At 46.1% G+C, this 26,778-nt stretch overlaps 8 protein-coding genes across 10 annotated transcripts; 2 read left to right on the top strand and 6 right to left on the bottom strand.

The window, feature by feature from the left end:
* Nucleotides 1–1,403: 1,403 nt before the first annotated feature.
* On the bottom strand, nt 1,404–3,910 carry LOC309805335 (Golgi-associated RAB2B interactor protein 3-like). Its single transcript, XM_082623261.1, has 2 exons — nt 3,104–3,910; nt 1,404–1,849 (listed from the first exon to the last, which is right to left on the bottom strand). The coding sequence occupies exons 1-2, from the start codon at nt 3,710–3,712 to the stop codon at nt 1,613–1,615; spliced, it is 846 nt and encodes a 281-aa protein (XP_082479387.1). The 5' UTR covers nt 3,713–3,910; the 3' UTR covers nt 1,404–1,612.
* LOC309803694 (uncharacterized protein) lies at nt 1,933–2,807 on the top strand. The gene is made up of 2 exons (XM_082620285.1): nt 1,933–2,364; nt 2,631–2,807. The coding sequence occupies exons 1-2, from the start codon at nt 2,046–2,048 to the stop codon at nt 2,762–2,764; spliced, it is 453 nt and encodes a 150-aa protein (XP_082476411.1). The 5' UTR covers nt 1,933–2,045; the 3' UTR covers nt 2,765–2,807.
* A 4,606-nt stretch (nt 3,911–8,516) lies between the features above and the next one.
* LOC309803692 (Golgi-associated RAB2 interactor protein 3-like) lies at nt 8,517–9,288 on the bottom strand (the record flags this gene model as incomplete). Its single annotated transcript, XM_082620283.1, has 2 exons — nt 8,517–8,961; nt 8,992–9,288. 2 exons carry the CDS (start codon nt 9,286–9,288, stop codon nt 8,668–8,670), a joined length of 591 nt encoding a protein of 196 aa, XP_082476409.1. The 3' UTR covers nt 8,517–8,667.
* Nucleotides 9,289–9,928: 640 nt separating this feature from the next.
* Nucleotides 9,929–11,023, bottom strand: LOC309804404 (Golgi-associated RAB2B interactor protein 3-like; the record flags this gene model as incomplete). Its single annotated transcript, XM_082621751.1, has 2 exons — nt 10,184–11,023; nt 9,929–9,955 (listed from the first exon to the last, which is right to left on the bottom strand). Exons 1-2 carry the CDS (start codon nt 10,823–10,825, stop codon nt 9,929–9,931), a joined length of 669 nt encoding a protein of 222 aa, XP_082477877.1. The 5' UTR covers nt 10,826–11,023.
* Nucleotides 11,024–13,901: 2,878 nt separating this feature from the next.
* Nucleotides 13,902–16,821, bottom strand: LOC309805334 (Golgi-associated RAB2B interactor protein 3-like; the record flags this gene model as incomplete). The annotated part of the gene is made up of 2 exons (XM_082623260.1): nt 16,009–16,821; nt 13,902–13,934 (listed from the first exon to the last, which is right to left on the bottom strand). Exons 1-2 carry the CDS (start codon nt 16,393–16,395, stop codon nt 13,902–13,904), a joined length of 420 nt encoding a protein of 139 aa, XP_082479386.1. The 5' UTR covers nt 16,396–16,821.
* An 85-nt stretch (nt 16,822–16,906) lies between these two features.
* On the top strand, nt 16,907–26,081 carry LOC309803695 (uncharacterized protein). 3 transcript variants are annotated; one of them, XR_014293985.1, is made up of 5 exons: nt 16,907–17,027; nt 23,187–23,695; nt 23,962–24,142; nt 25,430–25,603; nt 25,915–26,081. XR_014293985.1 is itself a non-coding variant. In XM_082620287.1 (4 exons), the coding sequence occupies exons 2-3, from the start codon at nt 23,377–23,379 to the stop codon at nt 24,093–24,095; spliced, it is 453 nt and encodes a 150-aa protein (XP_082476413.1). In that variant the 5' UTR covers nt 16,907–17,027; nt 23,187–23,376; the 3' UTR covers nt 24,096–24,138; nt 25,915–26,081. The 3 variants fall into 3 exon arrangements, 2 of the variants coding, with proteins under 2 accessions (XP_082476413.1, XP_082476412.1); XM_082620287.1 differs by lacking the exon at nt 25,430–25,603 and having other exon boundaries at nt 23,962–24,138; XM_082620286.1 differs by lacking the exon at nt 25,915–26,081 and having other exon boundaries at nt 25,430–25,676.
* LOC309805333 (Golgi-associated RAB2B interactor protein 3-like) lies at nt 17,036–18,130 on the bottom strand (the record flags this gene model as incomplete). The annotated part of the gene is made up of 2 exons (XM_082623259.1): nt 17,291–18,130; nt 17,036–17,062 (listed from the first exon to the last, which is right to left on the bottom strand). The coding sequence occupies exons 1-2, from the start codon at nt 17,930–17,932 to the stop codon at nt 17,036–17,038; spliced, it is 669 nt and encodes a 222-aa protein (XP_082479385.1). The 5' UTR covers nt 17,933–18,130.
* LOC309805332 (Golgi-associated RAB2B interactor protein 3-like) lies at nt 22,735–25,043 on the bottom strand (the record flags this gene model as incomplete). The annotated part of the gene is made up of 2 exons (XM_082623258.1): nt 22,735–23,180; nt 24,414–25,043. 2 exons carry the CDS (start codon nt 25,041–25,043, stop codon nt 22,944–22,946), a joined length of 867 nt encoding a protein of 288 aa, XP_082479384.1. The 3' UTR covers nt 22,735–22,943.
* Nucleotides 26,082–26,778: the final 697 nt, after the last annotated feature.

Raw genomic sequence — 26,778 nt, 5'->3', positions numbered from 1 at the left:
TTTTATTTTTAGAATCACTTTCCACATGCAGACATAATTTACAGAGTTCATCAGTACAGAGCATTTTGGATTATTCTATTATTTCTTAACAATATATCTAAACCTTTCTTGTGTTCCTGGATAGGGAGTATTTGTGTCACTTAGTTTCTTTATCTTATATTTATTGAAAGATATCTTTCAGACTTTGTCATCCATCTCTTGTGCATATATTGAAAGGAAAACAGAAGTGAAACAGATTGGTTGAGATATTTCTAAGGCAGTGACTGCCACTTGGCGGACAGCAATATAAAAATCATCCTGAGGTCAGAGATGTTAGAATAAAATGGAAACAATAATACATTCCCATGGACATACCCCTTTGCATAATAGAAAAATTCCCACTCTGTTGAAGCTTTTCCTCCCAGACCATCCCTCCCTTCTTTTTACCCTACAGAAATCCACTATTGTGAATTTTGTGTTTATCATGTCCTTGTTTTTTTCTACCCTTTTAGCAAATGTGTGCCCCTACTCATATTGTTTGATCTTGTTTTTGAACTTTTCTAGAAATGGAACTATATTGTATGTATTTTTCTGACTTGCTTTTCTTATTCGACATTACGGCAGTCTCCCCCATGCTAACCTGTACAGCTGCTGTTCGTCTTCACTGCTGTATCATATGCACTGTAGGCATATGCCACAATTGATCATTTCTCCTATTTGGCGAACATGTGGACTGTTTCCAGGGTTTTGCTATTACAGTTTTACTACAAACATTCCCCTAGTTGTCTCCTGGCAAGCGTTTCTCAGAGTTTATCCAGAGTATATACCGAGGAGGAAGAAGAATTTTAAGATTAAAATTTAAGAATTTTAAGAATTTTAAGATTAAAATCAGGTGGGCAAAACTTTTCTGCCAAGTGCCAGAAAATAAATATTTTAGACTTTGCAGGCCATGCGGTTTCTGAGACAGCTCCTCAAATCTGTCATTTTCATGTGAAAGCAGCCTTAGACAATATGTAAATAAATGACTGTCGCTATGCCCAATAAAACTTTATTCATAAAACCAGGCAGTTGGCAAGATTTGACCCTCAGGCTGTCAGTCCTGATCAAGATGATAAACTTCACTATTCTGGTTGCCTACAAATGCTGAGGCACCCCTTCTTTTCTTCCCTGATTATCCCTAGAGGAGACATGAGTCCTGTCTTCACTTAGTCTATGGACTGGACTGAATGACCATGTTCAGGGACCTTCAGGGAGAAAAGGAAGGGCATGGGGACATGCTGGTGGTGATGCTTCCCAGCCCGTAGTCTGTGACTTGCAGCCATAGTCTTGGGGAAACCAAAGACAGAAAGGGGTTGAGGCAAGGCAGGGCACTAATGCTGGCTCTGCTGGGCGTGGGTGGGAGGTGGGGGTCCTGCTTGACTGGAGGCTGGGGTCTCAGGCCAAAGCACAATTCGCATCAGAGAAGTCACTACCAGGCGAGGGGACATAGAAAACACAAGATAGCATTTCTTTTGGAGTTGTATGGTTTCCTTTATTAAAGAAAGTAGGAATTACCTACCGTCTTAGCCATGACGTCTACCTCTCAATGGTCAAGTGTGACCATTGTTTCTGAACCAGAATGAGTCCGAACCTCCTAAAGAAGGAGAAGATCATACTTAGACTCCCTGGACTGGTGGCGGACTGGCTCTTCCCCAGTTTGAGAGCTGTCCTCCCCTCCTTTGTCAACTGTTGAGTTTCCATGGCCGGATAAGGACCAGTGGGAGGATGATTTCTGGGTCTTGTCCCCTCCTGTCCTGTGGTGACCTTCACCTGTCCTGCGGTGATGGGAACTTTTCCTCGATGAAGACGTGTCCTTCTTTCCTTTTTTTCCTTCCAGGCTTCATCCCTGGGGTGGGAGACCTTCTGGCTTCCATCCCGTTCAGACATGTAGCCTTCGCTCTGCAAGGTGGAGACCACGGGGGCTGCGGCCTTCCCTTCAGCTCTTCCAGCAGCAGGCTTGCTGGTTGTGACTGCACCTGGCAACACCATGCTCATGCTGCTCTCTGGACCATCTGCCCCCGTCGAGGATGTGCTGGCAACATCCGCCGAGACCAGGTTCGTGTCCGGCAAGGATAGGCTGGCAGCACCTGCAGTGGCCTGGCCGGATCCGCTTTCTCCTGGATCCTCGATGGTGGCTCCCGCCAGGCCCACGGTCATCCCTGCCGCCGATCCTTCGGCGCCTTTCAGGGCTGCAGTTGATCCATGGGGGGCATGATGGATTCCCTCTCCCCCCACATAAGCACAAGACGTGGCTCCAGTCACGTCACGAAGCTTGTGAAGCCCAACCTCATCCTGATCCCTTTCTCTGTGGAGCTCTGTGGTCTGAGCCAAGGGGAGGAGAAACAGGTAAGATAGAGATGACAGAAAGTGAGATCAGAACTGTCCGCTCCTCTCTCATCCTGGAGCTGAGCAACTCAAGGCCTTATACTTAGAATAACCTTTGAAATCACCCAGTCTAAGCTCCCATTGGATGCAAGACCCCATCTACTGCACCCCTGTCAAACGGCCACTCCACTTTCCTTGAACAGTCCCAGGGTCAGGGAGAGCACTGATACAATTCTCCATGATGCTATACACTTTAACTTTATACCCTTGTGCTTCTCTCTCTGCAGGACAGATTCCTAGAAGTGGGGTTCCTGGGTCAAGGGATGCACACCTTCTACATTTTGGTGACTACACGGGTTGGGCTGATTTGAATCAGCATGTCGGAGTCACGGGGAGACACAATGAAGGAAGGACTTCCTAACTGTGAATGATGTTCCACAACTGCTGAGACTACCTGGGCTGGGGTAAGTGTTCAAGAAGAGACCAGACAGCCAGGATGCTGTAGAAGGGATTACAGCCCTGGTGATGAGACCAGTGCAGCTGATATGATACCTAAGGTCTCTCTGAAGTTCGGCCTCGTGGGACAATGTGGAGAGGCACTCGGAACCTCTCCAGTGTGGTGACTCCCATAGTGATAGCTCGTTTGTCCCTGACCCTTTTCAACAGTAGAAGGTATTTCCCAGGTGAGTCTCAGAGAGCACCAAAGGCTATGAAGGACCAGCTTTGCCCTGCTCTCCCAAAGCACCCTGCCCCGTGTTCTTGAGTCCCTGTAGGTGCTTACCACTAGGATTTTGGCATCCTCTGTAGTCGCTGCATCTCCAGTTTGGAGCATCGGGGTACTGCTGTAACTGTCTACCGGTGGTCTCAGGACATAGACAAGCTTTTCCCAATAGGAAAAGAGATCTTCTTGTGCATCGGAAGAGGGGCACAGCTGCAGATAGAAAGTCCGGCCGGTAGCAAGATTCAGGCACAGCTGCTGTTTCTCACGGTTGTGGATGGAGATCTTGACAAACTTCAAGGGGAGCAGCCTGGTGAGCTCTAGGGTCTTCACGGGCTTGCAACCTCTCCCCTTGGTGATCCCGGCACAGACTTTCCTTGGTCGGGCCAGCAGCATGACGTCAGGTAGTGGGAAGAGGGGGCTGGTGGATGCGACGCCCACAGTCACCCTTCGGACGCGGTTGTCTAGGTCAATCAGTTCTCCTTTCTTGCTGACCTGGATAAAGTCGCTCTCAAACATGGGAGCGTACTTGAAAATGTCATACTCTCCTCCCTCGTACAGTTGTCGTTGCAGGACGCCCATGGAGGTCCTCGACACCCCCACTGAACAGTAGCTATTGGCCGTGTAATGAGGTAAACTCTCACTGCTCATGGCTCTCCTCGTTCAAGACAGAGCCACCAGCCACAAACTGAGTCTCGGAGAGAGAGAGAGGGAACGAAAGCACCTCGTCACCTCCCTGCAGGACTCTGCCAGAGTCTCTTGACCCGACCATATTTATACCGCAAGCCCTTTGTGACCCGTCACCATCACATCACACACCCCTTTGTTGAGCCTCTAAGCCCCCACCCCCTTGGGGCAGGCTCACCAGCCTCCCCCTAAACCAACCACCACGTCCATAGGGAACAGGCTGACCCTGCCAGGGTATAGGTGTGGGTAGGCTGGATAGTCTTTCTACTCAAAAGGTTGAGAAAACCCTCCTGCTTTTGTAAATATCTGGGTGGCTTCCAGTCTTGTTGTTGTTACAAATCTCCCTGCAGGGACCATCTTCGTGCTTCTGCTGAATGATGTCCTGGGGATAAAATCCTGGAAGTGGACCGTGTACTTGCTAAGGGCAGGCATCCTATGGGGATTGCTGTTCTCTGTGCCCCCAGCGTATATAGCACAGTGCTGGCAGGAACTTAGAAAGAGTGCTACCTGTCAGAGTCCCATTGGTACTGTCATTTCCAGGATATGGAGAATTTTCTCACCCATCTTCTCTTTTCAAGGAGGCTAACTTTTTATATTTATATTTTTTTACAGTTTTAGAAACTTTTTATTGTGAAATATAACACACATTCATGAAAGTGCACAAACCATAAATATATAGCTTAATGAGTAACAAGAAAGTGAACACCCTTGTAGCTGCCACCCAGAGCAAGAAATAGAACCCTGCCAGCCCCTCTTCTGCATGCTCCCTCCCCACAAAGGTAACCCAACCTTGGCCTCTATATTTTTTCTTTTCCTTCTTCTTTTTTATTGACGTATAGTTGATTTACAATGTTGTGTTAATTTCTGTTGTGTTAATTTCTTCTGTTAATTTCTGATTCCGTTGTATATATATATATATATATATATATATATATATATATATATATATATATTCTTTTTCATATTCTTTTCCATTATGGTTTATCACAGGATATTGAATATAGTCCCTGTGTTATACGGTAGGACTTTGTGGTCTGTCCATCCTATATATAATAATTTGCATCTGCTAACCCCAAACTCCCAATCCATCCCTTCCCTACCACCCCCTTGCCAGCCACAAGTCTGTTCTCTATGTCTGTGGGTCTCTTTCTGTTTCGTAGATAAGTTCATTTGTGTCATATTTTAGATTCCACAAATGTGATATCATGCGGTATTTGTCTTTCTCTTTCTGATGTACTTCACTTAGTATGATAATCTCTAGGTCCAGCCATGCTGCTGCAAATGGCATTATTCCATTCTTTTTATGGCTGAGTAGTATTCCATTTTATATACGTACCACATCTTCTATCTATATCCCTTCATCTGTTGGTGGACATTTAGGTTGTTTCCATGTCTTAGCTATAGTGAATAGTGCTGCTATGACATAGGGGTGCATGTATGTGTTGAATTATAGTTTTGTTGAGATGTATGCCCAGGAGAGGAGTGGGATTGCTGGATCATATGGTAATTCTATTTTGAGTTTTTTGAGGAACCTCCACACTGTTTTCCACAGTCGCTCTACCGATTTAATTTCCAACACTGTAGGAGGGCTCCCTTTTCTCCATACCCTCTCCAGCATTTGTTATTTGAAAACTTTTTAAGGATGGCCATTCTGACTGGTGTGAGGTGTAGTTTTGATTTTGATCATTGATCATCACGGTGTCTTTCAAAACATACCCTCCAGTCTCCTCATTATATAGATCCTGTGGCCAAAAATAGGAAGTAACATAAAGTCCCATATTAACAACCCCCCCAGCCAAATACTTCTTTTCATAGAAACCACAGTACCCTCCACAAAGCGCACAGTTGATCAGGCCACTCCCTTATTTAGAACATATCATGGCTTTGCCTCACTCCAAGGTCAGAAATCAAAATCCTTTAAATGGACCTCAAAGTCTTGCATGGCCTGGCCCCTGCTGTGTTCCCCAGCATCACATCACGCTTGCTCTGCCAGCCATGACACTGCCTTCAATATTTTGAGGCAACTTGCTTCTTCCCACCATAGCACATCTTTCTTCTGTCTGAAAGACTCCAGTCGATCACAACAATCCTGTGAATGACCTTATTTTGCTGTAGGGAAAAAAACCCTTCCCTTTCTAGTATGTATGTGTGTTGCCAGACTTGAAGTTTGGGACATTGGTTGGTTTGTAATCAACCATCCATTGCCTAATTGCACTTGCAGCTGCAGAATTGCTACCACGGTGATGAATATTGCTGTCCAAACTATTGGCCTTGATCTGATAGGGTGTACTGACTTGATACCCAAATTGATGTCTCCCTCCAGAGGAAGATGCCTGTTGCTTTGAAATACGTAGGTATCTGTGCATGTGCCTCTTGATGAACTGTCAAGATAGAAAAGGAAATCCAGAGCAAGTGCCAGGCAGGGCACGTTGCGGTGGGCAAGTCCCCACCTCCACTTTACTACTTCACTGGAGGTGTAAACTGTGTAAACCGTGGGTCTGCTCAGCGAACGCCCTGCATAGTGGACTGACTAGGTTCACGTTAAAGAAGTCCTTTGGGTTGAGGGAGTGAGAATGCGTAATACAGGCTAAGAAAGACAAAAGGTGAAGCCAAGGGTACAGAATCCTAAGATGAAGCTGTTTGAAGTAGGCTGATTCAGCCTCTGGCAGAGTGAAAATCTGGGGCTCTGAGTCAAAGGCTTTGGAAAGAGTTCCCCTTTATCTCCCTCCTCTACCCCGTAACTCCTCACATTTCCAGAAGGCTTCCCCCAAATCCCTCTCAGGTCTTAGAGAACATGGCTCTTTCTCTCCTCTTACCAAGACCCACTGCTTCAAGAGTTAACTCCAAGGACACATTGATCCCCACAATCTATTGGTCTTTGTGTATCAGAAATCACAAGATGGGATTTTCCAGCCACCCACCAGAGCAACGGAGAAGGGCTTCCTCTCATCCTCCCAAGCTACCACTCCTCCCAGAATCCGTATCTTATTTCTCACCTCCTCCACCTCTACCACTTAATTTGCTCTGCAGAGAAGTTCCCTAAGTTTTACTGGAAACCCAACTTCCGTCCTAGTAGACCCTGTTGTCACAGAAGGGAATGAGCAGAGAACTGCAAGGCTAGCAGTTGACTCCCCGGCTCATACAAACACACATGGTTCTCAGAGGCATTCTTCTCAAATCCAACGGTTGTTAACTGTTATCGACAGTTACTCTAATCCAACTGTTGTTAACAATTTAAGGATTTTCATGGACTCATGAAATTTATTTACAACTTTTTTTAAATTGGAAAGACTTTTTTATAATGGACATTTAAAAAGGCATAATCTCATTATGAAATGAGATTTCGTAATCTCATTTATGATTTTTTTTATTTTTAGAATCACTTTCCACATGCAGACATAATTTACAGAGTTCATCAGTACAGAGCATTTTGGATTATTCTATTATTTCTTAACAATATATCTAAACCTTTCTTGTGTTCCTGGATAGGGAGTATTTGTGTCACTTAGTTTCTTTATCTTATATTTATTGAAAGATATCTTTCAGACTTTGTCATCCATCTCTTGTGCATATATTGAAAGGAAAACAGAAGTGAAACAGATTGGTTGAGATATTTCTAAGGCAGTGACTGCCACTTGGCGGACAGCAATATAAAAATCATCCTGAGGTCAGAGATGTTAGAATAAAATGGAAACAATAATACATTCCCATGGACATACCCCTTTGCATAATAGAAAAATTCCCACTCTGTTGAAGCTTTTCCTCCCAGACCATCCCTCCCTTCTTTTTACCCTACAGAAATCCACTATTGTGAATTTTGTGTTTATCATGTCCTTGTTTTTTTCTACCCTTTTAGCAAATGTGTGCCCCTACTCATATTGTTTGATCTTGTTTTTGAACTTTTCTAGAAATGGAACTATATTGTATGTATTTTTCTGACTTGCTTTTCTTATTCGACATTACGGCAGTCTCCCCCATGCTAACCTGTACAGCTGCTGTTCGTCTTCACTGCTGTATCATATGCACTGTAGGCATATGCCACAATTGATCATTTCTCCTATTTGGCGAACATGTGGACTGTTTCCAGGGTTTTGCTATTACAGTTTTACTACAAACATTCCCCTAGTTGTCTCCTGGCAAGCGTTTCTCAGAGTTTATCCAGAGTATATACCGAGGAGGAAGAAGAATTTTAAGATTAAAATTTAAGAATTTTAAGAATTTTAAGATTAAAATCAGGTGGGCAAAACTTTTCTGCCAAGTGCCAGAAAATAAATATTTTAGACTTTGCAGGCCATGCGGTTTCTGAGACAGCTCCTCAAATCTGTCATTTTCATGTGAAAGCAGCCTTAGACAATATGTAAATAAATGACTGTCGCTATGCCCAATAAAACTTTATTCATAAAACCAGGCAGTTGGCAAGATTTGACCCTCAGGCTGTCAGTCCTGATCAAGATGATAAACTTCACTATTCTGGTTGCCTACAAATGCTGAGGCACCCCTTCTTTTCTTCCCTGATTATCCCTAGAGGAGACATGAGTCCTGTCTTCACTTAGTCTATGGACTGGACTGAATGACCATGTTCAGGGACCTTCAGGGAGAAAAGGAAGGGCATGGGGACATGCTGGTGGTGATGCTTCCCAGCCCGTAGTCTGTGACTTGCAGCCATAGTCTTGGGGAAACCAAAGACAGAAAGGGGTTGAGGCAAGGCAGGGCACTAATGCTGGCTCTGCTGGGCGTGGGTGGGAGGTGGGGGTCCTGCTTGACTGGAGGCTGGGGTCTCAGGCCAAAGCACAATTCGCATCAGAGAAGTCACTACCAGGCGAGGGGACATAGAAAACACAAGATAGCATTTCTTTTGGAGTTGTATGGTTTCCTTTATTAAAGAAAGTAGGAATTACCTACCGTCTTAGCCATGACGTCTACCTCTCAATGGTCAAGTGTGACCATTGTTTCTGAACCAGAATGAGTCCGAACCTCCTAAAGAAGGAGAAGATCATACTTAGACTCCCTGGACTGGTGGCGGACTGGCTCTTCCCCAGTTTGAGAGCTGTCCTCCCCTCCTTTGTCAACTGTTGAGTTTCCATGGCCGGATAAGGACCAGTGGGAGGATGATTTCTGGGTCTTGTCCCCTCCTGTCCTGTGGTGACCTTCACCTGTCCTGCGGTGATGGGAACTTTTCCTCGATGAAGACGTGTCCTTCTTTCCTTTTTTTCCTTCCAGGCTTCATCCCTGGGGTGGGAGACCTTCTGGCTTCCATCCCGTTCAGACATGTAGCCTTCGCTCTGCAAGGTGGAGACCACGGGGGCTGCGGCCTTCCCTTCAGCTCTTCCAGCAGCAGGCTTGCTGGTTGTGACTGCACCTGGCAACACCATGCTCATGCTGCTCTCTGGACCATCTGCCCCCGTCGAGGATGTGCTGGCAACATCCGCCGAGACCAGGTTCGTGTCCGGCAAGGATAGGCTGGCAGCACCTGCAGTGGCCTGGCCGGATCCGCTTTCTCCTGGATCCTCGATGGTGGCTCCCGCCAGGCCCACGGTCATCCCTGCCGCCGATCCTTCGGCGCCTTTCAGGGCTGCAGTTGATCCATGGGGGGCATGATGGATTCCCTCTCCCCCCACATAAGCACAAGACGTGGCTCCAGTCACGTCACGAAGCTTGTGAAGCCCAACCTCATCCTGATCCCTTTCTCTGTGGAGCTCTGTGGTCTGAGCCAAGGGGAGGAGAAACAGGTAAGATAGAGATGACAGAAAGTGAGATCAGAACTGTCCGCTCCTCTCTCATCCTGGAGCTGAGCAACTCAAGGCCTTATACTTAGAATAACCTTTGAAATCACCCAGTCTAAGCTCCCATTGGATGCAAGACCCCATCTACTGCACCCCTGTCAAACGGCCACTCCACTTTCCTTGAACAGTCCCAGGGTCAGGGAGAGCACTGATACAATTCTCCATGATGCTATACACTTTAACTTTATACCCTTGTGCTTCTCTCTCTGCAGGACAGATTCCTAGAAGTGGGGTTCCTGGGTCAAGGGAAGCACACCTTCTACATTTTGGTGACTACACGGGTTGGGCTGATTTGAATCAGCATGTCGGAGTCACGGGGAGACACAATGAAGGAAGGACTTCCTAACTGTGAATGATGTTCCACAACTGCTGAGACTACCTGGGCTGGGGTAAGTGTTCAAGAAGAGACCAGACAGCCAGGATGCTGTAGAAGGGATTACAGCCCTGGTGATGAGACCAGTGCAGCCGATATGATACCTAAGGTCTCTCTGAAATTCGGCCTCGTGGGACAATGTGGAGAGGCACTCGGAACCTCTCCAGTGTGGTGACTCCCATAGTGATAGCTCGTTTGTCCCTGACCCTTTTCAACAGTAGAAGGTATTTCCCAGGCGAGTCTCAGAGAGCACCAAAGGCTATGAAGGACCAGCTTTGCCCTGCTCTCCCAAAGCACCCTGCCCCGTGTTCTTGAGTCCCTGTAGGTGCTTACCACTAGGATTTTGGCATCCTCTGTAGTCGCTGCATCTCCAGTTTGGAGCATCGGGGTACTGCTGTAACTGTCTACCGGTGGTCTCAGGACATAGACAAGCTTTTCCCAATAGGAAAAGAGGTCTTCTTGTGCATCGGAAGAGGGGCACAGCTGCAGATAGAAAGTCCGGCCGGTAGCAAGATTCAGGCACAGCTGCTGTTTCTCACGGTTGTGGATGGAGATCTTGACAAACTTCAAGGGGAGCAGCCTGGTGAGCTCTAGGGTCTTCACGGGCTTGCAACCTCTCCCCTTGGTGATCCCGGCACAGACTTTCCTTGGTCGGGCCAGCAGCATGACGTCAGGTAGTGGGAAGAGGGGGCTGGTGGATGCGAGGCCCACGGTCACCCTTCGGACGCGGTTGTCTAGGTCAATCAGTTCTCCTTTCTTGCTGACCTGGATAAAGTCGCTCTCAAACATGGGAGCGTACTTGAAAATGTCATACTCTCCTCCCTCGTACAGTTGTCGTTGCAGGACGCCCATGGAGGTCCTCGACACCCCCACTGAACAGTAGCTATTGGCCGTGTAATGAGGTAAACTCTCACTGCTCATGGCTCTCCTCGTTCAAGACAGAGCCACCAGCCACAAACTGAGTCTCGGAGAGAGAGAGAGGGAACGAAAGCACCTCGTCACCTCCCTGCAGGACTCTGCCAGAGTCTCTTGACCCGACCATATTTATACCGCAAGCCCTTTGTGACCCGTCACCATCACATCACACACCCCTTTGTTGAGCCTCTAAGCCCCCACCCCCTTGGGGCAGGCTCACCAGCCTCCCCCTAAACCAACCACCACGTCCATAGGGAACAGGCTGACCCTGCCAGGGTATAGGTGTGGGTAGGCTGGATAGTCTTTCTACTCAAAAGGTTGAGAAAACCCTCCTGCTTTTGTAAATATCTGGGTGGCTTCCAGTCTTGTTGTTGTTACAAATCTCCCTGCAGGGACCATCTTCGTGCTTCTGCTGAATGATGTCCTGGGGATAAAATCCTGGAAGTGGACCGTGTACTTGCTAAGGGCAGGCATCCTATGGGGATTGCTGTTCTCTGTGCCCCCAGCGTATATAGCACAGTGCTGGCAGGAACTTAGAAAGAGTGCTACCTGTCAGAGTCCCATTGGTACTGTCATTTCCAGGATATGGAGAATTTTCTCACCCATCTTCTCTTTTCAAGGAGGCTAACTTTTTATATTTATATTTTTTTACAGTTTTAGAAACTTTTTATTGTGAAATATAACACACATTCATGAAAGTGCACAAACCATAAATATATAGCTTAATGAGTAACAAGAAAGTGAACACCCTTGTAGCTGCCACCCAGAGCAAGAAATAGAACCCTGCCAGCCCCTCTTCTGCATGCTCCCTCCCCACAAAGGTAACCCAACCTTGGCCTCTATATTTTTTCTTTTCCTTCTTCTTTTTTATTGACGTATAGTTGATTTACAATGTTGTGTTAATTTCTGTTGTGTTAATTTCTTCTGTTAATTTCTGATTCCGTTGTATATATATATATATATATATATATATATATATATATATATATTCTTTTTCATATTCTTTTCCATTATGGTTTATCACAGGATATTGAATATAGTCCCTGTGTTATATGGTAGGACTTTGTGGTCTGTCCATCCTATATATAATAATTTGCATCTGCTAACCCCAAACTCCCAATCCATCCCTTCCCTACCACCCCCTTGCCAGCCACAAGTCTGTTCTCTATGTCTGTGGGTCTCTTTCTGTTTCGTAGATAAGTTCATTTGTGTCATATTTTAGATTCCACAAATGTGATATCATGCGGTATTTGTCTTTCTCTTTCTGATGTACTTCACTTAGTATGATAATCTCTAGGTCCAGCCATGCTGCTGCAAATGGCATTATTCCATTCTTTTTATGGCTGAGTAGTATTCCATTTTATATACGTACCACATCTTCTATCTATATCCCTTCATCTGTTGGTGGACATTTAGGTTGTTTCCATGTCTTAGCTATAGTGAATAGTGCTGCTATGACATAGGGGTGCATGTATGTGTTGAATTATAGTTTTGTTGAGATGTATGCCCAGGAGAGGAGTGGGATTGCTGGATCATATGGTAATTCTATTTTGAGTTTTTTGAGGAACCTCCACACTGTTTTCCACAGTCGCTCTACCGATTTAATTTCCAACACTGTAGGAGGGCTCCCTTTTCTCCATACCCTCTCCAGCATTTGTTATTTGAAAACTTTTTAAGGATGGCCATTCTGACTGGTGTGAGGTGTAGTTTTGATTTTGATCATTGATCATCACGGTGTCTTTCAAAACATACCCTCCAGTCTCCTCATTATATAGATCCTGTGGCCAAAAATAGGAAGTAACATAAAGTCCCATATTAACAACCCCCCCAGCCAAATACTTCTTTTCATAGAAACCACAGTACCCTCCACAAAGCGCACAGTTGATCAGGCCACTCCCTTATTTAGAACATATCATGGCTTTGCCTCACTCCAAGGTCAGAAATCAAAATCCTTTAAATGGACCTCAAAGTCTTGCATGGCCTGGCCCCTGCTGTGTTCCCCAGCATCACATCACGCTTGCTCTGCCAGCCATGACACTGCCTTCAATATTTTGAGGCAACTTGCTTCTTCCCACCATAGCACATCTTTCTTCTGTCTGAAAGACTCCAGTCGATCACAACAATCCTGTGAATGACCTTATTTTGCTGTAGGGAAAAAAACCCTTCCCTTTCTAGTATGTATGTGTGTTGCCAGACTTGAAGTTTGGGACATTGGTTGGTTTGTAATCAACCATCCATTGCCTAATTGCACTTGCAGCTGCAGAATTGCTACCACGGTGATGAATATTGCTGTCCAAACTATTGGCCTTGATCTGATAGGGTGTACTGACTTGATACCCAAATTGATGTCTCCCTCCAGAGGAAGATGCCTGTTGCTTTGAAATACGTAGGTATCTGTGCATGTGCCTCTTGATGAACTGTCAAGATAGAAAAGGAAATCCAGAGCAAGTGCCAGGCAGGGCACGTTGCGGTGGGCAAGTCCCCACCTCCACTTTACTACTTCACTGGAGGTGTAAACTGTGTAAACCGTGGGTCTGCTCAGCGAACGCCCTGCATAGTGGACTGACTAGGTTCACGTTAAAGAAGTCCTTTGGGTTGAGGGAGTGAGAATGCGTAATACAGGCTAAGAAAGACAAAAGGTGAAGCCAAGGGTACAGAATCCTAAGATGAAGCTGTTTGAAGTAGGCTGATTCAGCCTCTGGCAGAGTGAAAATCTGGGGCTCTGAGTCAAAGGCTTTGGAAAGAGTTCCCCTTTATCTCCCTCCTCTACCCCGTAACTCCTCACATTTCCAGAAGGCTTCCCCCAAATCCCTCTCAGGTCTTAGAGAACATGGCTCTTTCTCTCCTCTTACCAAGACCCACTGCTTCAAGAGTTAACTCCAAGGACACATTGATCCCCACAATCTATTGGTCTTTGTGTATCAGAAATCACAAGATGGGATTTTCCAGCCACCCACCAGAGCAACGGAGAAGGGCTTCCTCTCATCCTCCCAAGCTACCACTCCTCCCAGAATCCGTATCTTATTTCTCACCTCCTCCACCTCTACCACTTAATTTGCTCTGCAGAGAAGTTCCCTAAGTTTTACTGGAAACCCAACTTCCGTCCTAGTAGACCCTGTTGTCACAGAAGGGAATGAGCAGAGAACTGCAAGGCTAGCAGTTGACTCCCCGGCTCATACAAACACACATGGTTCTCAGAGGCATTCTTCTCAAATCCAACGGTTGTTAACTGTTATCGACAGTTACTCTAATCCAACTGTTGTTAACAATTTAAGGATTTTCATGGACTCATGAAATTTATTTACAACTTTTTTTAAATTGGAAAGACTTTTTTATAATGGACATTTAAAAAGGCATAATCTCATTATGAAATGAGATTTTGTAATCTCATTTATGATTTTTTTTATTTTTAGAATCACTTTCCACATGCAGACATAATTTACAGAGTTCATCAGTACAGAGCATTTTGGATTATTCTATTATTTCTTAACAATATATCTAAACCTTTCTTGTGTTTCTGGATAGGGAGTATTTGTGTCACTTAGTTTCTTTATCTTATATTTATTGAAAGATATCTTTCAGACTTTGTCATCCATCTCTTGTGCATATATTGAAAGGAAAACAGAAGTGAAACAGATTGGTTGAGATATTTCTAAGGCAGTGACTGCCACTTGGCGGACAGCAATATAAAAATCATCCTGAGGTCAGAGATGTTAGAATAAAATGGAAACAATAATACATTCCCATGGACATACCCCTTTGCATAATAGAAAAATTCCCACTCTGTTGAAGCTTTTCCTCCCAGACCATCCCTCCCTTCTTTTTACCCTACAGAAATCCACTATTGTGAATTTTGTGTTTATCATGTCCTTGTTTTTTTCTACCCTTTTAGCAAATGTGTGCCCCTACTCATATTGTTTGATCTTGTTTTTGAACTTTTCTAGAAATGGAACTATATTGTATGTATTTTTCTGACTTGCTTTTCTTATTCGACATTACGGCAGTCTCCCCCATGCTAACCTGTACAGCTGCTGTTCGTCTTCACTGCTGTATCATATGCACTGTAGGCATATGCCACAATTGATCATTTCTCCTATTTGGCGAACATGTGGACTGTTTCCAGGGTTTTGCTATTACAGTTTTACTACAAACATTCCCCTAGTTGTCTCCTGGCAAGCGTTTCTCAGAGTTTATCCAGAGTATATACCGAGGAGGAAGAAGAATTTTAAGATTAAAATTTAAGAATTTTAAGAATTTTAAGATTAAAATCAGGTGGGCAAAACTTTTCTGCCAAGTGCCAGAAAATAAATATTTTAGACTTTGCAGGCCATGCGGTTTCTGAGACAGCTCCTCAAATCTGTCATTTTCATGTGAAAGCAGCCTTAGACAATATGTAAATAAATGACTGTCGCTATGCCCAATAAAACTTTATTCATAAAACCAGGCAGTTGGCAAGATTTGACCCTCAGGCTGTCAGTCCTGATCAAGATGATAAACTTCACTATTCTGGTTGCCTACAAATGCTGAGGCACCCCTTCTTTTCTTCCCTGATTATCCCTAGAGGAGACATGAGTCCTGTCTTCACTTAGTCTATGGACTGGACTGAATGACCATGTTCAGGGACCTTCAGGGAGAAAAGGAAGGGCATGGGGACATGCTGGTGGTGATGCTTCCCAGCCCGTAGTCTGTGACTTGCAGCCATAGTCTTGGGGAAACCAAAGACAGAAAGGGGTTGAGGCAAGGCAGGGCACTAATGCTGGCTCTGCTGGGCGTGGGTGGGAGGTGGGGGTCCTGCTTGACTGGAGGCTGGGGTCTCAGGCCAAAGCACAATTCGCATCAGAGAAGTCACTACCAGGCGAGGGGACATAGAAAACACATGATAGCATTTCTTTTGGAGTTGTATGGTTTCCTTTATTAAAGAAAGTAGGAATTACCTACCGTCTTAGCCATGACGTCTACCTCTCAATGGTCAAGTGTGACCATTGTTTCTGAACCAGAATGAGTCCGAACCTCCTAAAGAAGGAGAAGATCATACTTAGACTCCCTGGACTGGTGGCGGACTGGCTCTTCCCCAGTTTGAGAGCTGTCCTCCCCTCCTTTGTCAACTGTTGAGTTTCCATGGCCGGATAAGGACCAGTGGGAGGATGATTTCTGGGTCTTGTCCCCTCCTGTCCTGTGGTGACCTTCACCTGTCCTGCGGTGATGGGAACTTTTCCTCGATGAAGACGTGTCCTTCTTTCCTTTTTTTCCTTCCAGGCTTCATCCCTGGGGTGGGAGACCTTCTGGCTTCCATCCCGTTCAGACATGTAGCCTTCGCTCTGCAAGGTGGAGACCACGGGGGCTGCGGCCTTCCCTTCAGCTCTTCCAGCAGCAGGCTTGCTGGTTGTGACTGCACCTGGCAACACCATGCTCATGCTGCTCTCTGGACCATCTGCCCCCGTCGAGGATGTGCTGGCAACATCCGCCGAGACCAGGTTCGTGTCCGGCAAGGATAGGCTGGCAGCACCTGCAGTGGCCTGGCCGGATCCGCTTTCTCCTGGATCCTCGATGGTGGCTCCCGCCAGGCCCACGGTCATCCCTGCCGCCGATCCTTCGGCGCCTTTCAGGGCTGCAGTTGATCCATGGGGGGCATGATGGATTCCCTCTCCCCCCACATAAGCACAAGACGTGGCTCCAGTCACGTCACGAAGCTTGTGAAGCCCAACCTCATCCTGATCCCTTTCTCTGTGGAGCTCTGTGGTCTGAGCCAAGGGGAGGAGAAACAGGTAAGATAGAGATGACAGAAAGTGAGATCAGAACTGTCCGCTCCTCTCTCATCCTGGAGCTGAGCAACTCAAGGCCTTATACTTAGAATAACCTTTGAAATCACCCAGTCTAAGCTCCCATTGGATGCAAGACCCCATCTACTGCACCCCTGTCAAACGGCCACTCCACTTTCCTTGAACAGTCCCAGGGTCAGGGAGAGCACTGATACAATTCTCCATGATGCTATACACTTTAACTTTATACCCTTGTGCTTCTCTCTCTGCAGGACAGATTCCTAGAAGTGGGGTTCCTGGGTCAAGGGAAGCACACCTTCTACATTTTGGTGACTACACGGGTTGGGCTGATTTGAATCAGCATGTCGGAGTCACGGGGAGACACAATGAAGGAAGGACTTCCTAACTGTGAATGATGTTCCACAACTGCTGAGACTACCTGGGCTGGGGTAAGTGTTCAAGAAGAGACCAGACAGCCAGGATGCTGTAGAAGGGATTACAGCCCTGGTGATGAGACCAGTGCAGCCGATATGATACCTAAGGTCTCTCTGAAATTCGGCCTCGTGGGACAATGTGGAGAGGCACTCGGAACCTCTCCAGTGTGGTGACTCCCATAGTGATAGCTCGTTTGTCCCTGACCCTTTTCAACAGTAGAAGGTATTTCCCAGGCGAGTCTCAGAGAGCACCAAAGGCTATGAAGGACCAGCTTTGCCCTGCTCTCCCAAAGCACCCTGCCCCGTGTTCTTGAGTCCCTGTAGGTGCTTACCACTAGGATTTTGGCATCCTCTGTAGTCGCTGCATCTCCAGTTTGGAGCATCGGGGTACTGCTGTAACTGTCTACCGGTGGTCTCAGGACATAGACAAGCTTTTCCCAATAGGAAAAGAGGTCTTCTTGTGCATCGGAAGAGGGGCACAGCTGCAGATAGAAAGTCCGGCCGGTAGCAAGATTCAGGCACAGCTGCTGTTTCTCACGGTTGTGGATGGAGATCTTGACAAACTTCAAGGGGAGCAGCCTGGTGAGCTCTAGGGTCTTCACGGGCTTGCAACCTCTCCCCTTGGTGATCCCGGCACAGACTTTCCTTGGTCGGGCCAGCAGCATGACGTCAGGTAGTGGGAAGAGGGGGCTGGTGGATGCGAGGCCCACGGTCACCCTTCGGACGCGGTTGTCTAGGTCAATCAGTTCTCCTTTCTTGCTGACCTGGATAAAGTCGCTCTCAAACATGGGAGCGTACTTGAAAATGTCATACTCTCCTCCCTCGTACAGTTGTCGTTGCAGGACGCCCATGGAGGTCCTCGACACCCCCACTGAACAGTAGCTATTGGCCGTGTAATGAGGTAAACTCTCACTGCTCATGGCTCTCCTCGTTCAAGACAGAGCCACCAGCCACAAACTGAGTCTCGGAGAGAGAGAGAGGGAACGAAAGCACCTCGTCACCTCCCTGCAGGACTCTGCCAGAGTCTCTTGACCCGACCATATTTATACCGCAAGCCCTTTGTGACCCGTCACCATCACATCACACACCCCTTTGTTGAGCCTCTAAGCCCCCACCCCCTTGGGGCAGGCTCACCAGCCTCCCCCTAAACCAACCACCACGTCCATAGGGAACAGGCTGACCCTGCCAGGGTATAGGTGTGGGTAGGCTGGATAGTCTTTCTACTCAAAAGGTTGAGAAAACCCTCCTGCTTTTGTAAATATCTGGGTGGCTTCCAGTCTTGTTGTTGTTACAAATCTCCCTGCAGGGACCATCTTCGTGCTTCTGCTGAATGATGTCCTGGGGATAAAATCCTGGAAGTGGACCGTGTACTTGCTAAGGGCAGGCATCCTATGGGGATTGCTGTTCTCTGTGCCCCCAGCGTATATAGCACAGTGCTGGCAGGAACTTAGAAAGAGTGCTACCTGTCAGAGTCCCATTGGTACTGTCATTTCCAGGATATGGAGAATTTTCTCACCCATCTTCTCTTTTCAAGGAGGCTAACTTTTTATATTTATATTTTTTTACAGTTTTAGAAACTTTTTATTGTGAAATATAACACACATTCATGAAAGTGCACAAACCATAAATATATAGCTTAATGAGTAACAAGAAAGTGAACACCCTTGTAGCTGCCACCCAGAGCAAGAAATAGAACCCTGCCAGCCCCTCTTCTGCATGCTCCCTCCCCACAAAGGTAACCCAACCTTGGCCTCTATATTTTTTCTTTTCCTTCTTCTTTTTTATTGACGTATAGTTGATTTACAATGTTGTGTTAATTTCTGTTGTGTTAATTTCTTCTGTTAATTTCTGATTCCGTTGTGTATATATATATATATATATATATATATATATATATATATATATATTCTTTTTCATATTCTTTTCCATTATGGTTTATCACAGGATATTGAATATAGTCCCTGTGTTATATGGTAGGACTTTGTGGTCTGTCCATCCTATATATAATAATTTGCATCTGCTAACCCCAAACTCCCAATCCATCCCTTCCCTACCACCCCCTTGCCAGCCACAAGTCTGTTCTCTATGTCTGTGGGTCTCTTTCTGTTTCGTAGATAAGTTCATTTGTGTCATATTTTAGATTCCACAAATGTGATATCATGCGGTATTTGTCTTTCTCTTTCTGATGTACTTCACTTAGTATGATAATCTCTAGGTCCAGCCATGCTGCTGCAAATGGCATTATTCCATTCTTTTTATGGCTGAGTAGTATTCCATTTTATATACGTACCACATCTTCTATCTATATCCCTTCATCTGTTGGTGGACATTTAGGTTGTTTCCATGTCTTAGCTATAGTGAATAGTGCTGCTATGACATAGGGGTGCATGTATGTGTTGAATTATAGTTTTGTTGAGATGTATGCCCAGGAGAGGAGTGGGATTGCTGGATCATATGGTAATTCTATTTTGAGTTTTTTGAGGAACCTCCACACTGTTTTCCACAGTCGCTCTACCGATTTAATTTCCAACACTGTAGGAGGGCTCCCTTTTCTCCATACCCTCTCCAGCATTTGTTATTTGAAAACTTTTTAAGGATGGCCATTCTGACTGGTGTGAGGTGTAGTTTTGATTTTGATCATTGATCATCACGGTGTCTTTCAAAACATACCCTCCAGTCTCCTCATTATATAGATCCTGTGGCCAAAAATAGGAAGTAACATAAAGTCCCATATTAACAACCCCCCCAGCCAAATACTTCTTTTCATAGAAACCACAGTACCCTCCACAAAGCGCACAGTTGATCAGGCCACTCCCTTATTTAGAACATATCATGGCTTTGCCTCACTCCAAGGTCAGAAATCAAAATCCTTTAAATGGACCTCAAAGTCTTGCATGGCCTGGCCCCTGCTGTGTTCCCCAGCATCACATCACGCTTGCTCTGCCAGCCATGACACTGCCTTCAATATTTTGAGGCAACTTGCTTCTTCCCACCATAGCACATCTTTCTTCTGTCTGAAAGACTCCAGTCGATCACAACAATCCTGTGAATGACCTTATTTTGCTGTAGGGAAAAAAACCCTTCCCTTTCTAGTATGTATGTGTGTTGCCAGACTTGAAGTTTGGGACATTGGTTGGTTTGTAATCAACCATCCATTGCCTAATTGCACTTGCAGCTGCAGAATTGCTACCACGGTGATGAATATTGCTGTCCAAACTATTGGCCTTGATCTGATAGGGTGTACTGACTTGATACCCAAATTGATGTCTCCCTCCAGAGGAAGATGCCTGTTGCTTTGAAATACGTAGGTATCTGTGCATGTGCCTCTTGATGAACTGTCAAGATAGAAAAGGAAATCCAGAGCAAGTGCCAGGCAGGGCACGTTGCGGTGGGCAAGTCCCCACCTCCACTTTACTACTTCACTGGAGGTGTAAACTGTGTAAACCGTGGGTCTGCTCAGCGAACGCCCTGCATAGTGGACTGACTAGGTTCACGTTAAAGAAGTCCTTTGGGTTGAGGGAGTGAGAATGCGTAATACAGGCTAAGAAAGACAAAAGGTGAAGCCAAGGGTACAGAATCCTAAGATGAAGCTGTTTGAAGTAGGCTGATTCAGCCTCTGGCAGAGTGAAAATCTGGGGCTCTGAGTCAAAGGCTTTGGAAAGAGTTCCCCTTTATCTCCCTCCTCTACCCCGTAACTCCTCACATTTCCAGAAGGCTTCCCCCAAATCCCTCTCAGGTCTTAGAGAACATGGCTCTTTCTCTCCTCTTACCAAGACCCACTGCTTCAAGAGTTAACTCCAAGGACACATTGATCCCCACAATCTATTGGTCTTTGTGTATCAGAAATCACAAGATGGGATTTTCCAGCCACCCACCAGAGCAACGGAGAAGGGCTTCCTCTCATCCTCCCAAGCTACCACTCCTCCCAGAATCCGTATCTTATTTCTCACCTCCTCCACCTCTACCACTTAATTTGCTCTGCAGAGAAGTTCCCTAAGTTTTACTGGAAACCCAACTTCCGTCCTAGTAGACCCTGTTGTCACAGAAGGGAATGAGCAGAGAACTGCAAGGCTAGCAGTTGACTCCCCGGCTCATACAAACACACATGGTTCTCAGAGGCATTCTTCTCAAATCCAACGGTTGTTAACTGTTATCGACAGTTACTCTAATCCAACTGTTGTTAACAATTTAAGGATTTTCATGGACTCATGAAATTTATTTACAACTTTTTTTAAATTGGAAAGACTTTTTTATAATGGACATTTAAAAAGGCATAATCTCATTATGAAATGAGATTTCGTAATCTCATTTATGATTTTTTTTATTTTTAGAATCACTTTCCACATGCAGACATAATTTACAGAGTTCATCAGTACAGAGCATTTTGGATTATTCTATTATTTCTTAACAATATATCTAAACCTTTCTTGTGTTCCTGGATAGGGAGTATTTGTGTCACTTAGTTTCTTTATCTTATATTTATTGAAAGATATCTTTCAGACTTTGTCATCCATCTCTTGTGCATATATTGAAAGGAAAACAGAAGTGAAACAGATTGGTTGAGATATTTCTAAGGCAGTGACTGCCACTTGGCGGACAGCAATATAAAAATCATCCTGAGGTCAGAGATGTTAGAATAAAATGGAAACAATAATACATTCCCATGGACATACCCCTTTGCATAATAGAAAAATTCCCACTCTGTTGAAGCTTTTCCTCCCAGACCATCCCTCCCTTCTTTTTACCCTACAGAAATCCACTATTGTGAATTTTGTGTTTATCATGTCCTTGTTTTTTTCTACCCTTTTAGCAAATGTGTGCCCCTACTCATATTGTTTGATCTTGTTTTTGAACTTTTCTAGAAATGGAACTATATTGTATGTATTTTTCTGACTTGCTTTTCTTATTCGACATTACGGCAGTCTCCCCCATGCTAACCTGTACAGCTGCTGTTCGTCTTCACTGCTGTATCATATGCACTGTAGGCATATGCCACAATTGATCATTTCTCCTATTTGGCGAACATGTGGACTGTTTCCAGGGTTTTGCTATTACAGTTTTACTACAAACATTCCCCTAGTTGTCTCCTGGCAAGCGTTTCTCAGAGTTTATCCAGAGTATATACCGAGGAGGAAGAAGAATTTTAAGATTAAAATTTAAGAATTTTAAGAATTTTAAGATTAAAATCAGGTGGGCAAAACTTTTCTGCCAAGTGCCAGAAAATAAATATTTTAGACTTTGCAGGCCATGCGGTTTCTGAGACAGCTCCTCAAATCTGTCATTTTCATGTGAAAGCAGCCTTAGACAATATGTAAATAAATGACTGTCGCTATGCCCAATAAAACTTTATTCATAAAACCAGGCAGTTGGCAAGATTTGACCCTCAGGCTGTCAGTCCTGATCAAGATGATAAACTTCACTATTCTGGTTGCCTACAAATGCTGAGGCACCCCTTCTTTTCTTCCCTGATTATCCCTAGAGGAGACATGAGTCCTGTCTTCACTTAGTCTATGGACTGGACTGAATGACCATGTTCAGGGACCTTCAGGGAGAAAAGGAAGGGCATGGGGACATGCTGGTGGTGATGCTTCCCAGCCCGTAGTCTGTGACTTGCAGCCATAGTCTTGGGGAAACCAAAGACAGAAAGGGGTTGAGGCAAGGCAGGGCACTAATGCTGGCTCTGCTGGGCGTGGGTGGGAGGTGGGGGTCCTGCTTGACTGGAGGCTGGGGTCTCAGGCCAAAGCACAATTCGCATCAGAGAAGTCACTACCAGGCGAGGGGACATAGAAAACACAAGATAGCATTTCTTTTGGAGTTGTATGGTTTCCTTTATTAAAGAAAGTAGGAATTACCTACCGTCTTAGCCATGACGTCTACCTCTCAATGGTCAAGTGTGACCATTGTTTCTGAACCAGAATGAGTCCGAACCTCCTAAAGAAGGAGAAGATCATACTTAGACTCCCTGGACTGGTGGCGGACTGGCTCTTCCCCAGTTTGAGAGCTGTCCTCCCCTCCTTTGTCAACTGTTGAGTTTCCATGGCCGGATAAGGACCAGTGGGAGGATGATTTCTGGGTCTTGTCCCCTCCTGTCCTGTGGTGACCTTCACCTGTCCTGCGGTGATGGGAACTTTTCCTCGATGAAGACGTGTCCTTCTTTCCTTTTTTTCCTTCCAGGCTTCATCCCTGGGGTGGGAGACCTTCTGGCTTCCATCCCGTTCAGACATGTAGCCTTCGCTCTGCAAGGTGGAGACCACGGGGGCTGCGGCCTTCCCTTCAGCTCTTCCAGCAGCAGGCTTGCTGGTTGTGACTGCACCTGGCAACACCATGCTCATGCTGCTCTCTGGACCATCTGCCCCCGTCGAGGATGTGCTGGCAACATCCGCCGAGACCAGGTTCGTGTCCGGCAAGGATAGGCTGGCAGCACCTGCAGTGGCCTGGCCGGATCCGCTTTCTCCTGGATCCTCGATGGTGGCTCCCGCCAGGCCCACGGTCATCCCTGCCGCCGATCCTTCGGCGCCTTTCAGGGCTGCAGTTGATCCATGGGGGGCATGATGGATTCCCTCTCCCCCCACATAAGCACAAGACGTGGCTCCAGTCACGTCACGAAGCTTGTGAAGCCCAACCTCATCCTGATCCCTTTCTCTGTGGAGCTCTGTGGTCTGAGCCAAGGGGAGGAGAAACAGGTAAGATAGAGATGACAGAAAGTGAGATCAGAACTGTCCGCTCCTCTCTCATCCTGGAGCTGAGCAACTCAAGGCCTTATACTTAGAATAACCTTTGAAATCACCCAGTCTAAGCTCCCATTGGATGCAAGACCCCATCTACTGCACCCCTGTCAAACGGCCACTCCACTTTCCTTGAACAGTCCCAGGGTCAGGGAGAGCACTGATACAATTCTCCATGATGCTATACACTTTAACTTTATACCCTTGTGCTTCTCTCTCTGCAGGACAGATTCCTAGAAGTGGGGTTCCTGGGTCAAGGGATGCACACCTTCTACATTTTGGTGACTACACGGGTTGGGCTGATTTGAATCAGCATGTCGGAGTCACGGGGAGACACAATGAAGGAAGGACTTCCTAACTGTGAATGATGTTCCACAACTGCTGAGACTACCTGGGCTGGGGTAAGTGTTCAGGAAGAGACCAGACAGCCAGGATGCTGTAGAAGGGATTACAGCCCTGGTGATGAGACCAGTGCAGCCGATATGATACCTAAGGTCTCTCTGAAGTTCGGCCTCGTGGGACAATGTGGAGAGGCACTCGGAACCTCTCCAGTGTGGTGACTCCCATAGTGATAGCTCGTTTGTCCCTGACCCTTTTCAACAGTAGAAGGTATTTCCCAGGCGAGTCTCAGAGAGCACCAAAGGCTATGAAGGACCAGCTTTGCCCTGCTCTCCCAAAGCACCCTGCCCCGTGTTCTTGAGTCCCTGTAGGTGCTTACCACTAGGATTTTGGCATCCTCTGTAGTCGCTGCATCTCCAGTTTGGAGCATCGGGGTACTGCTGTAACTGTCTACCGGTGGTCTCAGGACATAGACAAGCTTTTCCCAATAGGAAAAGAGGTCTTCTTGTGCATCGGAAGAGGGGCACAGCTGCAGATAGAAAGTCCGGCCGGTAGCAAGATTCAGGCACAGCTGCTGTTTCTCACGGTTGTGGATGGAGATCTTGACAAACTTCAAGGGGAGCAGCCTGGTGAGCTCTAGGGTCTTCACGGGCTTGCAACCTCTCCCCTTGGTGATCCCGGCACAGACTTTCCTTGGTCGGGCCAGCAGCATGACGTCAGGTAGTGGGAAGAGGGGGCTGGTGGATGCGAGGCCCACGGTCACCCTTCGGACGCGGTTGTCTAGGTCAATCAGTTCTCCTTTCTTGCTGACCTGGATAAAGTCGCTCTCAAACATGGGAGCGTACTTGAAAATGTCATACTCTCCTCCCTCGTACAGTTGTCGTTGCAGGACGCCCATGGAGGTCCTCGACACCCCCACTGAACAGTAGCTATTGGCCGTGTAATGAGGTAAACTCTCACTGCTCATGGCTCTCCTCGTTCAAGACAGAGCCACCAGCCACAAACTGAGTCTCAGAGAGAGAGAGAGGGAACGAAAGCACCTCGTCACCTCCCTGCAGGACTCTGCCAGGGTCTCTTGACCCGACCATATTTATACCGCAAGCCCTTTGTGACCCGTCACCATCACATCACACACCCCTTTGTTGAGCCTCTAAGCCCCCACCCCCTTGGGGCAGGCTCACCAGCCTCCCCCTAAACCAACCACCACGTCCATAGGGAACAGGCTGACCCTGCCAGGGTATAGGTGTGGGTAGGCTGGATAGTCTTTCTACTCAAAAGGTTGAGAAAACCCTCCTGCTTTTGTAAATATCTGGGTGGTTTCCAGTCTTGTTGTTGTTACAAATCTCCCTGCAGGGACCATCTTCGTGCTTCTGCTGAATGATGTCCTGGGGATAAAATCCTGGAAGTGGACCGTGTACTTGCTAAGGGCAGGCATCCTATGGGGATTGCTGTTCTCTGTGCCCCCAGCGTATATAGCACAGTGCTGGCAGGAACTTAGAAAGAGTGCTACCTGTCAGAGTCCCATTGGTACTGTCATTTCCAGGATATGGAGAATTTTCTCACCCATCTTCTCTTTTCAAGGAGACTAACTTTTTTTTTTTTTTTTTTTTTGCAGTACGTGTGCCCCTCACCGCTGTGGCCTTTCCCGTCGCGGAGCACAGGCTCCGGACGCGCAGGCCCAGCGGCCATGGCCCACGGTCCCAGCTGCTCCGCGGCACGCGGGATCCTCCCGGACCGGGGCACGAACCCGCGTCCCCTGCATCGGCTGGCGGACTCTCAACCACTGCGCCACCAGGGAAGCCCGGAGGCTAACTTTTTATATTTATATTTTTTTACAGTTTTAGAAACTTTTTATTGTGAAATATAACACACATTCATGAAAGTGCACAAACCATAAATATATAGCTTAATGAGTAACAAGAAAGTGAACACCCTTGTAGCTGCCACCCAGAGCAAGAAATAGAACCCTGCCAGCCCCTCTTCTGCATGCTCCCTCCCCACAAAGGTAACCCAACCTTGGCCTCTATATTTTTTCTTTTCCTTCTTCTTTTTTATTGACGTATAGTTGATTTACAATGTTGTGTTAATTTCTGTTGTGTTAATTTCTTCTGTTAATTTCTGATTCCGTTTTATGTGTATATATATATATATATATATATATATATATTCTTTTTCATATTCTTTTACATTATGGTTTATCACAGGATACTGACTGTAGTTCTGTGCTCTACAGTAGGACCCTGCTGTTTATCCACCCTGTAGTTTGTATCTGCTAATCCCAAACTCCCAGTCCTTCCCTGCCCCCAACCTCACTGAAAACCCCAAGTCTCTTTTCTATGTCTGGGAGTCTGTTTCTGTTTTGCAGATATGTTCATTTGCATCGTAGTTTAGAGTCCATGTATAAGTGATATCATATGGTGAGAAATGTTATTTTTTAAATAGGCTTCCCACGTGATCCTTATGCATGTGAATGTTTGAGAACTACTGTCTTCCACTGTAAAGTTATGGCATACTGGGGCTGAAAGAGGCCCCCCAGACCTCCTAGCCCAGTGGTTTTCCAACTTGGCTGCTGCACAGTAGAATTATTTGGTGAGATTTTTTAAACTCCCTGTGCTGGAGGGCTTACCCCACATAAATGTAATAAGAATCTCTGGGATTGGGGTCAGGCTATCAATGTTTTTTTTGTTTTCTTTTGTTTTTTT

Source organism: Mesoplodon mirus (genome assembly GCF_964341445.2).
Source record: "Mesoplodon mirus genome assembly, chromosome: 5".
Classification (NCBI taxonomy): domain Eukaryota; kingdom Metazoa; phylum Chordata; class Mammalia; order Artiodactyla; family Ziphiidae; genus Mesoplodon; species Mesoplodon mirus.
This window is presented reverse-complemented; position numbering and strand designations above follow the sequence as displayed.

Bases quoted from the DNA above. Each gene is read 5' to 3' on its own strand.
- LOC309803695 (XM_082620287.1), top strand. From the start codon at position 23,377: ATGTGCTGGCAACATCCGCCGAGACCAGGTTCGTGTCCGGCAAGGATA. The intron at 23,696-23,961 runs GTAAGATAGAGA...CTCTCTCTGCAG, and splicing joins GCCAAGGGGAGGAGAAACAG to GACAGATTCCTAGAAGTGGG.
- LOC309805335 (XM_082623261.1), bottom strand. From the start codon at position 3,712: ATGAGCAGTGAGAGTTTACCTCATTACACGGCCAATAGCTACTGTTCA. The intron at 1,850-3,103 runs AGAACACGGGGC...TGAAGCCTGGAA, and splicing joins TAAGCACCTACAGGGACTCA to GGAAAAAAAGGAAAGAAGGA.
- LOC309803694 (XM_082620285.1), top strand. From the start codon at position 2,046: ATGTGCTGGCAACATCCGCCGAGACCAGGTTCGTGTCCGGCAAGGATA. The intron at 2,365-2,630 runs GTAAGATAGAGA...CTCTCTCTGCAG, and splicing joins GCCAAGGGGAGGAGAAACAG to GACAGATTCCTAGAAGTGGG.